The sequence below is a fragment of the Sinocyclocheilus grahami genome, unplaced genomic scaffold (genome assembly GCF_001515645.1).
Source record: "Sinocyclocheilus grahami isolate Dianchi unplaced genomic scaffold, SAMN03320097.WGS_v1.1 scaffold86.1, whole genome shotgun sequence".
Lineage (NCBI taxonomy): Eukaryota > Metazoa > Chordata > Actinopteri > Cypriniformes > Cyprinidae > Sinocyclocheilus > Sinocyclocheilus grahami.
The window spans coordinates 146,173-162,009 of record NW_015505265.1 but is presented as its reverse complement, the minus strand read 5'-3'; the positions used below and the strand labels follow the sequence as shown (position 1 = coordinate 162,009).

Genomic DNA, 15,837 nt, shown 5'->3' with positions numbered 1-15,837 from the left:
CAATTTTTCAAAATTTAGATTTATACATCATCCGAAAGCTGAATAAATAAGCTTTCCATAGTAAGAAATGGTTATAAAAAACTGAAACAGAAGTGAAACAAGTAATAAATAAAGAAAAGAAATAAAAAGCGATACTTATCCTTCGCCGGTGTCCTGCCCGGTGGAGTCGCACGGTAGAGTCGATGGTCTTTACACTCTTCGTTCTGCACACGACCGCAGCCGCGACCGCTTCCACGGTAAACTAAGCTTTTTTTTTTTTCGTTTAACCAAACTCAAATTGAATTCAGCTGGACACACTTTCCTGTTTATCACAACAAATGGCCAAGCAAAGCGCACGACACTGACAAGGTACGCGATACAGTACGAGACCAAACTCAAATCTATATACAGTATATAAATCTATAAATATTACTAATCAAAACTGAAGTTTTAATATATATATGGTAAGAAATTTACAAAATATCTTCATGGAACATGATCTTTACTTAATATCCGAATTATTTTTGGCATAAAAGAATAGATAATAGAATAGATTAGATCATTTTGAACCATACAATATATTTTTGGCTATTGCTACAAATATACCCGTGCTACTTAAGACTGGTTTTGTGGTCCAGGGTCACATATGTATATATAATATTATAATGTATATATAAAATCATTGTTTTCAAACAGGTTTCCTTTTTGAAAGAAAACAATACCTTTATTTAGCATGTAATGCATTAAATTGAGCAACAGTGACAGTAACAGTGAAGAGATTTATAATATTTCTAAAGACATCATATCAATGCTGTTATTTTGAACCTTCTATCAATTAAAGAATCCTGAAAAAAATGTATCAAGGTTTTCACAAATATTTTAAGCAGGTTTCAACATTGATAATAAGAAATCAGCTATATTAGCATACTTTCTGAAGGATCATGTGACACTGAAGACTGGAATGGTGACTTGTGAAAATTCAGCTTTGCCACCAAAGGAGTAAATTACAGTTTTAAATATATTAATAGAAAATTGTTGTTTTAAATTGTAATAATATTTCACAATATAATTTTTTTACTATTAGTTTTACTGTGTTCCTGATCAAATAAATACATATTTGGTAAGCATAATAAAAAATGTAAAAATGTTAACGACCCCAAATATTTGAATAGTAGTGTTTACACCTACAAATGGTTTACTTTTATCCAGACTCAGACAGAATCGACTGACTTTATTTGCAATTTATTTTCAGATTTTTTGAGTAAAATCTGCAAAATTGTGCTAAATTAATTAAAACTATTTGATTTATTGTAAAATGTGTTTAAAAAAATCTTGTATAATATTACTTGCTGTGTTTCTTTGTTTGCTTGGTTTTTATTGTATTTATGTGATATTTGTATTTTGTAATTGAGTTTATGCCATGAAAGTAACCTCAGATGCTGACATGGCATTAATTAAAATTATACTATTACTGTAAAATGTGTTTACATTAATGGTGAAAAGCATTATTAAATTTAGTAAGATTCTAATTGTGATACTGCACATTAAATTGGGAATGTAGAAATATTTTAAAATTCAAACAATTGTACACTCAACCATCAACTGTAGTATTTAGTATCAGTGAAATCAATAGAATTCATTAGAAATCAATGTTACTTTAGTTTCTAGTGGATTGATTTGGTTTCAAGTAGATTTCAAGTAAATTGTCTCACTTAATAGGTTATTTATTACTAATATGCAACAAGTTTACCAAAAGGCTAGATTTACTATGGTAGATCATGAGGAACATTTGATTTGTTATTTTAAAAAATCAGTTAATATTTGTAGCTTTATTTTAATCTATTATAAAAATTTTGGTTACATTTACTTTTTTATGCACATTGAATGAGTGCCAAAATATTTTTCAGGCAATTCAAGCAGCACAGAAGGCGCATCAGGGTGATGTGGATGACCTAAATAAAATGGCTGAGCAAGTATTCCAGAAAGCGCCACCAGAGATCTGTCAGAAGTACCGGACCGAGCTGGACAACGTGATGGTGCGCTGGAGGCGTGTGTCTGAGCAGCTGGAAGAGAACATCCAGAAGCTGCAGGATCACATGACCAAATTACAGCAGTTCCAGGCACGTGCTGAAACAATATGCTGATGAGGCTTTTCCTCAAATTACACTGGCTCTAGTTTCTCTGTAGCAGACACACTTCACCTACAACACATCAGGGTGATGTGGATGACCTAAATAAAATGGCTGAGCAAGTATTCCAGAAAGCGCCACCAGAGATCTGTCAGAAGTACCGGACCGAGCTGGACAACGTGATGGTGCGCTGGAGGCGTGTGTTTGAGCAGCTGGAAGAGAACATCCAGAAGCTGCAGGATCACATGACCAAATTACAGCAGTTCCAGGCACGTGCTGAAACAATATGCTGATGAGGCTTTTCCTCAAATTACACTGGCTCTAGTTTCTCTGTAGCAGACACACTTCACCTACAACACGCCTGGGTGCTTTCCAAGAAAAATGTGCTTGAATGCAGGCACATGAAAATGTTGGCTGTGTCTCAACAACTAGTCAGCTGCCTACCCAGAGAGCTTACAAGGTTTTGAACTACATCCTTCAGAGAAGAGAAGTTTAATTGCTTAAAGGTTGCTGTTTTCTATCTCAGGTGATGATTCTTGGTTCAGTAGGAATTAAGCTCAATCAACAAGGATTTGTAACGTAATATAACTTGTCACTTGTTTTCTTTAAAAACAGCAGAAATCAAAGTTACGTTGAGACACTTACTTTGGAAGTGAATGAGAATTTTTTTTGGAGGATTTAAAAGCATACATATGAAGCTTGTAATTTTATAAAACATTTCACGTTCATTCTTTTATTAAAAACGTGAGTGTTATTTGACCTGTAAAGTTGTCCTCATCACTTTTAAGGTCATTCAAAGGTATTTCAACTTGGTTATACTGTAACTACACAGAAAGGTTAATACATGTTGTTGTTTTTTTACTAACATCATACTAACACACATATTGTTTATACCTTGTGGTGATAAATTTGAAACAGTGAGTATTTTAATGTTTGCAGATTCCATTTACAGGTCTCATTCACTTCTTTTTTTTCATCAACATTATTCCACAATTAGTGTTAATTGAGCTTAACTTGTTTTGAACCCAGAATATGACTTTAATGGAGTTAAATAAAATACCTTAAGAAGGTTGTGTATCATAAAAAACATACAAAAAAAAAAAACTGGTGGTAGCCAAAACATATTTAAAAAAATACAAAATTGCATAAAACTATCAGATCGCCTCACTTGAGTATGATTATCTAGTATGACTATACAAGATGTTTACCAAATTACCACATATACTACGGTTAGTAATAAGGAATATGTGTCATTTATTACTTTCAAAATAATAGAGGAATATTTGTAGATTTATTTGACAGTTATTGGTATTTTTTATTAAGCTTTTCTTAAATTCATATGGGTTGTGTAGTAGAAAATGTGACTGCATCTTCTGATAAAGTATAATTTCATCCAATGGTAGAATGACACAAAGACTCTGCAGAAGTGGATGGCAGAGGTCGATGTTTTCCTGAATGAGGAATGGCCAGCTCTGGGAGACGCAGAGGCTTTGGAGAAACAGTTGGAACAGTGCACGGTGAGGACAGTCATTATTTATTTAGCAATAAAAACTAAGTTTGTGTTCCAAACTAGAATAGAGCTCTTGATGCTATACTTATCTAGAGCAAGATGTGCTAAAATAACAACCGTGATCCAGAAACTTACCATTGTGTTTCACAAACATGGCCCAAAAATTTAAATTCAGAAGAGAGTGCTTTTTATGCAGAAGCAAAGCGTAGCCTAAATTAAAGCATTGGTCTGGAAGAAGAAGAGCTGTTTCTCATTAAGATGAAATCTGCAAAAATATGTTGGGAGACCTGCTAATATAGCCACAGCGGTGGTTGAATAAGCCGTAAACCCATTGGGACCTGACTCAGTAAAGACCTTGCCTTCTCTTTTCAGGCAATGGCAGGAAATAATTTTTCATTTTACTAGTCATGAAAACTGCAGCTTAACATGAAATTACATTTTTCAAGTGGTATCTCAGTCTTGTTGTGCCCCATGGTAAGTTAGCTGCAATAATGGCAATAGCTTTGCTTCTATCTAGTAGAATTGGGTCAATGCATTGGCATGACCTGGTTTTCAGGATGGCCAAGTCCATCTATTTCAAACATTCTCTTTTGATTTGCCAGGCTCTGGTGAACGACATCCACACCGTCCAACCAAGTCTGAACGGCATCAATGAGGTGGGACTGGCCTTGAAGAGGGAAGCTGAGACACCGTTTGCCATCAAAATACAGAAGATGCTTGATGAGCTCAATGCTCAGTGGGAGCTCATTTGCAAACAGGTAATTAACGGGCCACTTGGGCTTACGGTGCATTATATTAATTAATTACAAGGTGAGGTAGAATTTAGTCATCTTCAAAAGTCTACGCAAACCATTTTCACACCTAGGCAATTTCTAAGTGAAACTTTTTGATGTTATTAGAGCATTTTCAGGTAGTCATTAAAACAAAAATGAACTGTGTTTTTTGTTGATCCTCAGGCTTATGCAAAGAAATCAGCCCTGAAAGGAGGGCTGGACATGACGGTGAGTTTGAGGAAGGAGATGCAGGAAATGCAGGAGTGGATCACTCAGGCGGAGGAAGAGTATCTGGAGCGAGACTTCCAGTACAAAACACCTGAGGAGCTTCATAAGGCAGTGGAGGAGCTAAAGGTTTGTTCTTTTTAAACTTGTTTCTTCAGAGGAAAATGGCATCATTTAGAAAACGTAATGGCGTTGTCAGTGATGTCTCTTTTAAGTATAACATCTTAAATGGAAAAGAAAAACGGAAACAATTGTAGACATACGGGAGTACAGAGGTAAAATGATTTATTAAAAAAACACTGTTAACAAAATGTGGGATATGCTCAGAGTTTTAAATGCTTGTTTTTGTGATAGAGTTTTTAGTTATTTTCTACCTATGGATTGATGGATGGATGGATAGATAGATAGAACGTGTTACACAGCTACACGTTACACACACGTTTTTTGGACTGACTAACTATGAATTAATTAAATTCACTAAAAAAATTTATTTGTACAAAGAACATATCAATTGACTGAATTATGTCAAAAATACGACATTTACGATATGATTTTTATTGTTGGATACCCCAAGAAGAACAGGACCATTGAGGTGGAACAAGCCAAAATCAACATGTTAACAGGGAGACAGACATTGTTTGACTACTTTTCATGCTGTGTTAGTTTTATGTTCGATAATAGCTTATCTAACGCGTCTAATCTCACTAGAGAACATGGGATTTGTGCCTTTATTGCTTTTAACAACAGTCAAGGGACACCAATTTGTACCCCATTCATTGAAAGTGCCAAGTCCCCAAAGTTGTTGTTCTACTGAGAACAAAGTGTCAGAGAAGCTCCCCAGACAGTTGTCATGATCGCAGAAGACTGACACCTAGACAACTGAGATATATTCATTTCCTAACAGGTGCCGGCTCGGTGCACAGAAGCTTTTCGCCTCGATGTGGTCCTGTTGCTTTGTGCATTTTATGAAGTAAATGGGGCGAATGTTTGCTCTCAACTTCCCAAGTTCAACGACAGTCAACAGCAGGGATCTTGTTTTCTCTGTCCCAGTGCCAGGCTTAGCTTAACTTTGCAAGCAGAGGCTTAAGAGAATGCTGATGTTCACTAACCTTGGTAAAAACATCTGAATGCTCACGTAATCTCCTCTCCTCTCTCCCACTCAGCGGGCTCAAGAGGAAGTCCATCAAAAGGAAACAAAGGTGAAGCTACTGACGGATAAAGTCACTAATTTCATTTCAAAGGCTCCTCCAGCTGCCCATGATGCCCTGAAGGCAGAACTGGATGTTTTGACTTCTAACTACCAGCGACTGTGTAGCCGGCTCGATGGAAAATGCAAGACTTTAGAGGTGAGCTTGATATTGTGCCAGTGATGGGGTTGTGCTCAGGAGTCAGATAGTGATTAATTTGGCTTTCATCCACAGGTTTACATTTTATCAGTGTGTGTGTGTGTGTGTGTGTGTGTGTGTGTTTGTGTTCCCTGGGAATCAAACCCATGACTTTGATGTTGCTAGCACCAGGCCCTTTCAGTTCAAACTACTAATGTGGTTCTTCTCACCTTTGATCAAATTCTCAGGACCCAGGCCCAATGTGATATGTTTGACTAACCACATGCCCATTTCTGCTGGCTGTTGTAGGAGGTGTGGGCATGCTGGTGTGAGCTGCTGTCTTATTTGGAGTTGGAGAATGCCTGGATGGACCTACTGGAAAAGAAAATTGATGAAACAGAAAGCCTTCAAGGAGGTGTAGAGGAAATAGAAGATGCTTTGACTGTGAGTGCTGAAAATCTTTAATATGAACTTCAGAGATATAATGAGACTGTTTACTAAAAGAGGAAGCATATTCATATATAGGTAACTTTATGTTATTTTAAAGGAAGGATAATTATAGGTTATTTTAAAGAAGTAGTTTTTGGTCTGGTCTTCACGAAAGGATATTATGTGGTTTTATGTTTGAATCGTATGCTCTATTCGTCCTTTTTATAGCTTGACAGCCTGTAGTCACTATGACCCGTTGACGTTAAAAGAGCTGTGTAAATACATTTCCTTTTGCGTTCCACTGGAAAAATAAGAGCAGACAGGTTTAGTATGACATTAGCCTGAGTAAATGATGACACCGTTTTCATTTTAGGTTAGAGTTTGACTTGGAAAGGTCATTCTGTCCCAGAGGAACATTTTATTGTTTAGAGGTTACTCTTTCATATTGCAGGACACCGACTTAAATGCCATTCTTGTTGGAGTTTCCACTTTGTCTCAGATGTTTCTCAGATGATTATTGATGATCTTTTCTGAAACTCTAGAGCAGTGTTTCCCAAACAGGGGTTTGTGAGGGAACTGCAGGCGGTTTGCGAGTTGTTGAAAAGAAAATACTTAAAAATTTAAATTTAAATGGAAAATTTAAATAAATAAATGGGGCTGCAAAATTAATAATATAAAACTGATATCACAATATTGTTTATGTATATAGATATATAGATACATACAGTAGATACAATTTTCATATGAGATAAAATGTAATATCACAGTTCACATTTCAATCACAATACATGACAAAATAAACCCAATATATTTTTGGCCAAGTTGTGCAGCCCTGGACATTTTATTATAATTTTTTTTTTTTAAAGACGTACTAAAAATGATTAAGTATTGTATTTGTTTACTTGCGTGTGATGTGACCATTAACTGACATCAGAGAACTGTGAACATGCGAATGTGCTGTTAAATAAAAAGTTGAAATATTAACTTTTTAATTTTTAGCGGGTACTTCAAGTAAATATTTTACATCTAAGGGGTTCAGCTGACCAAAACGTTTGAGAAACCCCTTCTCTAGAGGTTATACACTGATTTACTCAGGAGACCAGGAAACTAAACTGAGAAGTAGGAGACTCTAGCTAAACAATTTTGTTTTGACTTTAGCTACCAATTGGTTGCCTAGGAGAATTTGAGATATTAAATAGATCTCATTTGTTATTTTTCTTTACTAATATATGCACTGATAATGATAAAATAGTCATACCAAAAATTCAATCTTGCATCATCACCATGGAAAGCATCTTTTATTAAGTTTTATGTTTTCAAATGACATATAAATCATTGGTGTTAAAGTGGTTTCCCCATTCCCTTCCAGTCTTTAGACACCATGATTAGGGAGCATCCTGAGTATAACCGCAACCAGATCCGTGAATTAGCCCAGACCCTTATGGATGGCAGAGTCCTCGATGAGCTCATACACAAAAAAGTGGAGGACTACAACACACGCTGGGATGAACTAATGCAAAGGGTAGGAACTTAAGATGACTCAGTTGTATAGCTGCAGCTGAAACCTTAAGTATATTCATTGGATTTTTTTTCATGTTTTGATTCTCTTCCGCTTTCTGGTGTCAATAAAAGGCTTTACAAAGGCGACAGCAGCTGGAGAAGAGCTTGCAGTGGGCCCAGGAGAACGACAAAACCCTGCGCCTCATTCAGGACTCTCTGAACACCACTGACCGACATTTGACTGCTTACATAGCAGATGGCATAGACGCTGCACAGATACCTCAGGAGGCACAGGTATTCATATTATCTCATATATGTGCCAAATAAACATTTATTTTATTTTATTCTTTCTTTACATTATCTTTATTCATTCTGACAAATCGTTTGTCCTATGTATAGTGTCATCGATTCCTATTTATAATTTATTATTTATTTATTTTTATTTACACATAACATCTTTTTAAAGAACTTTAATTTAATGAATTTTGTATGGAAAATTATAAAACGGATAGTTCCGGTTCCATAAGGGCCAGAATATCATATCATAGGGTGTGAGCTCTTTTGACTTGAATAAATTAAGTATCCATAGTATTCTGTTTATTTATTTAATTAGTTATTATTTAAAGATGACTATGATTGCCTTATTATTATCTCATTTAACAGAAAATTCAGACTGAGTTGAATGGTCATGAAGTGACTCTCGATGACATGAAGAAAAAGGCTGTCGAGGTTGACGCATCAGAGAAAGTGATTGGAGAGATTGATGCAACATATGTAAGAATTATAATTTTCGATAGCTGATTTTTTTTTGTCACAGTCACAGATCCTTCCTGTATAAATACGTTAAGCAAATAATAAACAAGTTATCAAATACCTGTTAACAAATGCCTGTTTTCTGTGTGCTTGTTTAGGATAAATTATTGCAAGTGAAAGGCAAGTTCAGGCTTTTCCAAAAGCCGGCTAACTTTGATCAACGGTTGAGGGAATGTGAGCGAGTGTTAGAGGAGGTGAAAGGAAAGCTGGGAGTGCTGAGTATTCGGAGTGTGGAGCAGGAGGTGGTACAGTCACAGTTGGATCAGTGCATGGTGGGTAATAGCTTTTATTCTTCTTTTTTTTTACGAGTACATTAATTTGTTAATGCATGAATAGTTGTGGAGATTGAACTGATTACTTCATACTGTATGAAATTTGTTCAAATTCAATTCTTTGTTTTGTTACATTTCTCATTTTAATTGTAGTTTTTGTTTTAATATAAATTGCCGTTTGGTTCTTGTCAGGTAGCAATATCACACTGAGTTTAATCACATTCTCTATTTCCCCCATGTAGAAGTTCTATAAGAATCTGAGTGAAGTGAAATCGGAGGTGGAGGCGGTGATAAAGATGGGAAGACAGATTGTGCAGAAGCAGCAGACAGAGCAACCCAAGGAGCTGGACGACAGGCTGACGGCCCTCAAACTCGCGTACAATAATTTGGGTTCGCAGGTAAGGGAATACAAAGCTAAATGTAAGACGTGTACAGTACTAGTTTGATGCAGATACTCATTGTATATTGTTACTGTTTCTCATTTAAGGATAATAGTAATATCATCAAAACCATGAAATTACACAAATGAAAGTATGCAAATTATGTTAAAATAAAATAAAAGTATCTTTTATAGAAGTTTATTCACATTACCGTAAAAAGGTTTTTTTTATTCAGTAAGGATGCATTCAATTGATCAAAAGTAACAGTAAAAACATTTAGAATGCAATAAAAAGATTTTTGTTTCAAATAAATGCTGTTCTTTTATGTAGTAACTATCTTTGAGATAGTTTCCATTTATGCTGAACATTTGTTGGCTGATTTTCCAAACGTCTCATTTGTAGCTAAATGTAAGACGTGTACAGTACTAGTTTGATGCAGATACTCATTGTATATTGTTACTGTTTCTCATTTACGGATAATAGTAATATCATCAAAACCATGAAATTACACAAATGAAAGTATGCAAATTATGTTAAAATAAAATAAAAGTATCTTTTATAGAAGTTTATTCACATTACCGTAAAAAGGTTTTTTTTATTCAGTAAGGATGCATTCAATTGATCAAAAGTAACAGTAAAAACATTTAGAATGCAATAAAAAGATTTTTGTTTCAAATAAATGCTGTTCTTTTATGTAGTAACTATCTTTGAGATAGTTTCCATTTATGCTGAACATTTGTTGGCTGATTTTCCAAACGTCTCATTTGTTTGTGTGCAGGTAACAGAAGGAAAGCAAGAACTGGAGAAGCTTTTAAAGTTATTAAGGAAGTTTAGGAAGGAAGTAAACAGTCTGACAGAATGGTTGGCAACTACTGATGAGGAACTGACGCGCCGCTCATCAGTGGAAGGCATGCCAAGCGATTTGGATGCAGAGTTGTCTTGGGCGAAGGTAAATGAATACTCAGCTGGTTTCATTTCAGCAGCATTGTTTATATCTGAAACAGTTTGCTAGTCATTAAAAGATTAGTTCTTCCAAAAAATGACAGTTCTGTTATCCATGTTTTTCCACACTTAAAATGCCTTTCAGTGGAAAGGCGAATTGTTAGCGAATTGTTCGTTTATTATCAGTGCTGTGTTGTTTCCAAGAAGGTGGGTGTGTTGAAGAAAAAAAGTTACTTCGTTTTTGAAAAGAAAAGCTCAAAAACAACCTATTAAAACATTATCTTTCCCACCCAGGTGACGCAGGAGGACACTGAGCGTCATAAGCCACAGTTGAAACTGGTGAGGGAGTTGGCAGAGACCCTGAAGGGTTTACTTTGTAGCCAGGAGAACCTTATTGATGACAAGGTCAGTCTGCTCAACTGCAACTGGATCGCAGTGACGTCACGGAGCGAGCAGTGGCTGAAACTCCTGCTGGTGAGCAACCATTCAGAGCAACTGTCTGACCCTTTTCTGAGTCATTTCATTTTAGGCAAAATATCTCTTATGCTAAATATGCCCTACAAGGCTAAATTCATTTCCTTTCAATTCCACATCTCCTGGTTGTTCCTTAAAATCCAGACAGTGATTTCTGGAGGCGGCAATAATGTTATGAAACTGTTAAGCACATTTATCTCCCGCTCTTCTTTATTACCTTTTCTACTACTTGCTGTATCCTCCATCATTTTTCTCATCTTTTATCTCCTTGACTATATTTTCTTCTTTTTCTACTTTGTAAATAACTTTATACAAATCTGAGGGACAATATGTCAAAAGATGAGGCTTGGCCTCAAAGGTATAATGAAGTGATTAAACAAATATTTCACCCAAATTGAAAATTCTATCATTGTTTTCTAACCCACACATGTCATTCTGAACCTGTATGACGTACCGTACCTTCTATCATGAAACACAAAAGGATTTCACTTTTCACTTTTTTCCCATTCAGTTGAAGAGAGACTTTTTCATGCTTCATAATGGACATAAGAGTGTCATTAAACTGATCAGTGCATCTCATACACTGAGTCTTATGAAGTCGTAAGATGGAATTTTGTTGCAAAAGCATCATAAAAGGATCAAGAAAGTGGTCCATGTGACTTTGCACTATATTTCACTATAGCTACTATTGAAAAAGGCATGAAAAACAATCTTCAAATGTTGTTTTTTGTGTTCAGCAACAGAAAGAAAGTCATACAGATTTGGAACAACACGACAGTGAGTAAATAATGACAGAATGTTCATTTTCTGGGTGAACTATTCATTTAATGTGACATGACATTTCAAAACCCTGTTCCTGAACAAATTTCCTTGTGCTAACCACTGAAGCCAAATGTAAACGTAACTCTCCATCTGTCATCCAGGATTACCAGAGTCAAATGAAAACATTTGAGCAGAACATTTCTCAGATCAACACCTGGATGGATTGTGCTGAAGAAGTGCTGGACGAGATGGACAGCCAGGGCTGCGTTGAGCACGTTTTAAAGGTCTTCACTAGCACAATATCAGACACTCACAGTGAGCTGTTCCACTTGACAACCAACTGTTCTCCATTATTGAGGACTAGATTTTGTTTTATGCAGCCATACTTTTCCATCAAATTAAATAAACAGTTATCCATCACTTCTATGACAATAATGTTTTGATGGCTCATTAATTGGAAGCAATTTGCAGCAAATAAAACTTTAGATTAGGCCATTAGGGAGAACAAAACAGACTTGAAAAGACTTGTATTATTGAACATAATTTCTGTTATCATTTACAAAGTAAATATATATCTTTTACAACTTACTACCAAAATATTTACATCAGTAGATTTTAATTTTGTGTATTTTGAAGTTTTAGAAGTTTTATGATGGATAATTTTGAATGCATTTTTGAGTGAAACAAGACAGGCCTTGTAGGATAGGCCTTGATTTAATTTTTTATTTATTTTTTGGTGTATATTCAAAATGCACACACAATTGATGTGTTTTTTGAATGTCCAGGGTTTGCGGATGGAGCTGGAGGAGATGAAGGGGAAGGTTGAAGCAGTGCAGGTTCTGGCAGAGGACCTTGTAAAGAACAGAGGGGAACATTGTAAAGCTCAAGTGAAACCAAAGCTAGAACAGCTCAGTCGACGCTTTGACATCGTCGCAAAGAGGATTTTAACGTGTTTTTTTTGTTGTTTTTTTTATCAGAGTAAAATTAGCAAATTAAATGAGACACATTTGTTCTCCATCCTTGTATGTTCAGGAGCTGCAGTTCTTGCTGCAGTTTATCGCTGAAAACGAAGCTCTGATGAACTCTCCTGAGTGCTGGTCTACAGCATTCATCAACGTTTCCCAACAAGAGAAGTGCCTCAAGGTTATATCATAAACCATGTCTCATTTCTACAAATGATTTTGATTAACCAATGCGTTTTTCTATCCATGAGCTTATTCGATCTATTATTGATTTACTCATGAGCTGTACATGAACACAATTTGTTATACTCCCACCACCGAAACAGCAGTAAAACTAATGTAAATGCTTTCATCGGTTGTGTTACATGTGATCTAGGAAGTTAAAGTTAATCTGGATAAACTGGAGAGTCCAGTGATGGAGGCTCTGAGCAGGGGTGCCTCTCTTCCAGAGGACAGTTTACTGGTCCAGCTGCTCAGAACCAACTGGGAAAACCTTAAAAAGCTCTATCATGACAGATTCACGTAAGGATGAATAACATCACATTGTTGAAATGTGCCTTGCCACTTAAAGAAGTCAATAGGAAAATAGCATGTAATTAAATAAGAGAGGTGTTTAGAGGTTATATTAACATCGTGTTAAATGCACTGTACTTGCATGAATATGATGAAATGCATGTGCATGCAGAAGAATATGATGTATAAATTGACTTTACTAATTAGTGTTATTTTAGTATTATTTATATATTATTATAGTATTTATTAATATTTTGCATTGCCTTTTATTTTTATATTTTCAGTCTTCATTTTAGTTTTAGTAATTTTGTTGTATGCTTTTGTCATTATTATTTTTGTATATTTATGTTAAGCTTTTATTTAAATTTTAGTAATTTAAGTACTTCAACTTATTTCATTTAGTTGCAAAGGCAACATTTTTAATTTGAGTTTGTACGTTTTTTTTATATTTATATTTTATTTTATTTCAGTTAACGGAAACATCATTTGATAGTTAAAAAAACTTTTGCTAACATATTATCTATGCAATATACTAGTCATAAGTAGAGGAGTCATTCTAAATGAGCTGTTAATTAGTCTAGGTGGTAACACTTTACAATAAGTTTCATTAGTTAACATTAGTTAACTACTTTAGTTAACATGAACTAAGCATGAACAATACTTCTACAGCATTTATTAATCTTAACATTTGATAGTTAAAAAAACTTTTGCTAACATATTATCTATGCAATATACTAGTCATAAGTAGAGGAGTCATTCTAAATGAGCTGTTAATTAGTCTAGGTTAAGTATTAACAAAATAAACCACAGAAGTGTTTTTGAGTTCTTTATAACTAAATTATGTTTAAATTAACTTTTATTTCAATAGATTTTGCAGTTTAAATCAAAATATATATTTTTTTCTGTAAATTCTCTCTCTTTACTCTCTGACTCACAATGTTCTGTTTGTCTACTTGTGCTGCTGTCCAGACGCCTTGAAAAATCCAAGAAATTCAGTGAGGAGCATAAAACGCTTGACAGTTGGCTCACAGATGCTGAGAGGACGATAGTGAAGTATGAACAAGACCCCATAAATAATAGAGACCACCTCAAGGTAATCATAAATTTAATCTGTGGCTACGATTGTATTATTTAAATATAAAGTAATATATAACAAATTGAATTGTGTATAATATATTAAGACTACTGTTTAAGGGATAGTCCACTGGAAAATGAAAATTCTGCTTACTCTCTTACTCATCCTCGTGTCCAAACGAAAATACCAAAGACAAAAGAAAATATGTTGAAGAATGTTGGTAACTTAACAGTCTCGGTTCCCATTGACTTCTATCGTATTTTTTGTTAATCTCATGGAAATCAATGGAAACCGAAACTGTTTGGTTACCAACAATCTTTAAAATATATTCTTTAATGTTTCACTGAATTAAAGAAAGTCATACAGGTTTGGAACAATATGAGGTTGAAGAAATAATCACAGAATTTTAATTTTTGGGTGGATTACTCAAAAAATTATTAACGATAATAAATCATTATATACAGGTTTCATAGAAAGTGATACCAGATTTTTGTAGGCAGTGTCATGTTAGATTAGTTTCAGACCATCCATACTGCGACATTCTACTGTCCCAGGAGCTCCAGGGGGGTTTGGAGAAACAGGAAGCAGCAGTGAAGGGGCTCAATGCTCTTGGGACAGATCTGACTCCACAGTGCAGTAAGGACGACAGGGACCACATTAAACAGCAGCTTGTCTCTATCAACTCCCGCTGGGCCAAAGTGTCCAACCAGCTCACTGAGATCAAGAGACGGTTAGTAAAAATTCAGGACATATAAATGCAGACAGCTTGTTAGAGTGCCGCACACGTTTGAATATCTTAGCATAATTCAATTTGAGCAGCAAACACCTATATAATTGCCCTCTTTTGTCCTTATTTTGAAAGAATGCATACACTGGGTATAGAAAAAAAAACACTCCCCTTTAAAATAATCACATTTTGTTGCTTTGCAGCCTCAAATGAAGTCTTTTGTCCTTATTTTGAAAGAATGCATACACTGGGTATAGAAAAAAAACACTCCCCTTTAAAATAATCACATTTTGTTGCTTTGCAGCCTCAAATGAAGACAGACACAGTTTTTGTTTTATCCAACTGTATTTACTCAGTGCAATTTATAACATCCAAGTGAAAGATATAACACCAACATGTCAGAAAAAAAAAAAAAAACAAAACACTGAGTTGGAAAAAGGATCACCCCCTCCTAAAAATGACTCGTAAACTCAATCAGGTGTAGCTATTCACCTTCTCAATGGCACATAAAGGCCCAGTCCACACGGAGACGTGTTTAGCTGTATGCTAAATATATATAAATATATACATTTTGTATCGTATAGGCGTTTCGTCCACACGGATCTGCCGTTTTGGGAGTGTGAAACCGATATTTTTTTAAACCTGGTCCCAGAGTGGATAAATCTGAAAATGCCGCCCTTGCATTTTTGTGTGGACAGTGAATCCGTATATTTTCTGAAACGATGACGTCATCAGCCCACGTCTCGCCCCTAGTCAGACACCACTACATCAAGTAACACTGAACGATTGTCTTTTTATTAACTAACATTAGCACAGATTAATAAATGTATTGTTCCATGTTCGTTTGTGTACCGCGCGCAAGGTTTATGCTAGAGATGGGCGTATCGATCCGAAGTATCGATATATTGATACTGACTCGAGTATCAAAAGTATCGATACTCAAACAAAAAATATCGATACTAAGGTGTGTTTTATTTACCAGTGGTTTTGTTTATTTAACAAAAATAATAATAATAATGCATACAATATGCATTGAATTGGACGAAT

General features: G+C 35.2%; 1 protein-coding gene across 1 annotated transcript in view; it reads left to right on the top strand.

Annotated features, from left to right (window-relative positions):
• Positions 1 to 15,837, top strand: part of LOC107586867 (dystrophin-like) — a 115,680-nt gene that overhangs the window by 39,596 nt on the left and 60,247 nt on the right. Inside the window, exons 23-41 of the mRNA XM_016274418.1 lie at positions 1,887 to 2,099; positions 3,512 to 3,625; positions 4,221 to 4,376; positions 4,575 to 4,745; positions 5,780 to 5,962; positions 6,251 to 6,385; positions 7,740 to 7,892; positions 8,003 to 8,164; positions 8,534 to 8,644; positions 8,782 to 8,955; positions 9,198 to 9,353; positions 10,114 to 10,284; positions 10,572 to 10,751; positions 11,675 to 11,797; positions 12,299 to 12,462; positions 12,515 to 12,656; positions 12,852 to 12,997; positions 13,958 to 14,081; positions 14,618 to 14,797. Coding sequence (XP_016129904.1) covers positions 1,887 to 2,099; positions 3,512 to 3,625; positions 4,221 to 4,376; positions 4,575 to 4,745; positions 5,780 to 5,962; positions 6,251 to 6,385; positions 7,740 to 7,892; positions 8,003 to 8,164; positions 8,534 to 8,644; positions 8,782 to 8,955; positions 9,198 to 9,353; positions 10,114 to 10,284; positions 10,572 to 10,751; positions 11,675 to 11,797; positions 12,299 to 12,462; positions 12,515 to 12,656; positions 12,852 to 12,997; positions 13,958 to 14,081; positions 14,618 to 14,797 — 2,958 coding nt within the window. The remainder of the gene's footprint in view (positions 1 to 1,886; positions 2,100 to 3,511; positions 3,626 to 4,220; positions 4,377 to 4,574; positions 4,746 to 5,779; positions 5,963 to 6,250; positions 6,386 to 7,739; positions 7,893 to 8,002; positions 8,165 to 8,533; positions 8,645 to 8,781; positions 8,956 to 9,197; positions 9,354 to 10,113; positions 10,285 to 10,571; positions 10,752 to 11,674; positions 11,798 to 12,298; positions 12,463 to 12,514; positions 12,657 to 12,851; positions 12,998 to 13,957; positions 14,082 to 14,617; positions 14,798 to 15,837) is intronic.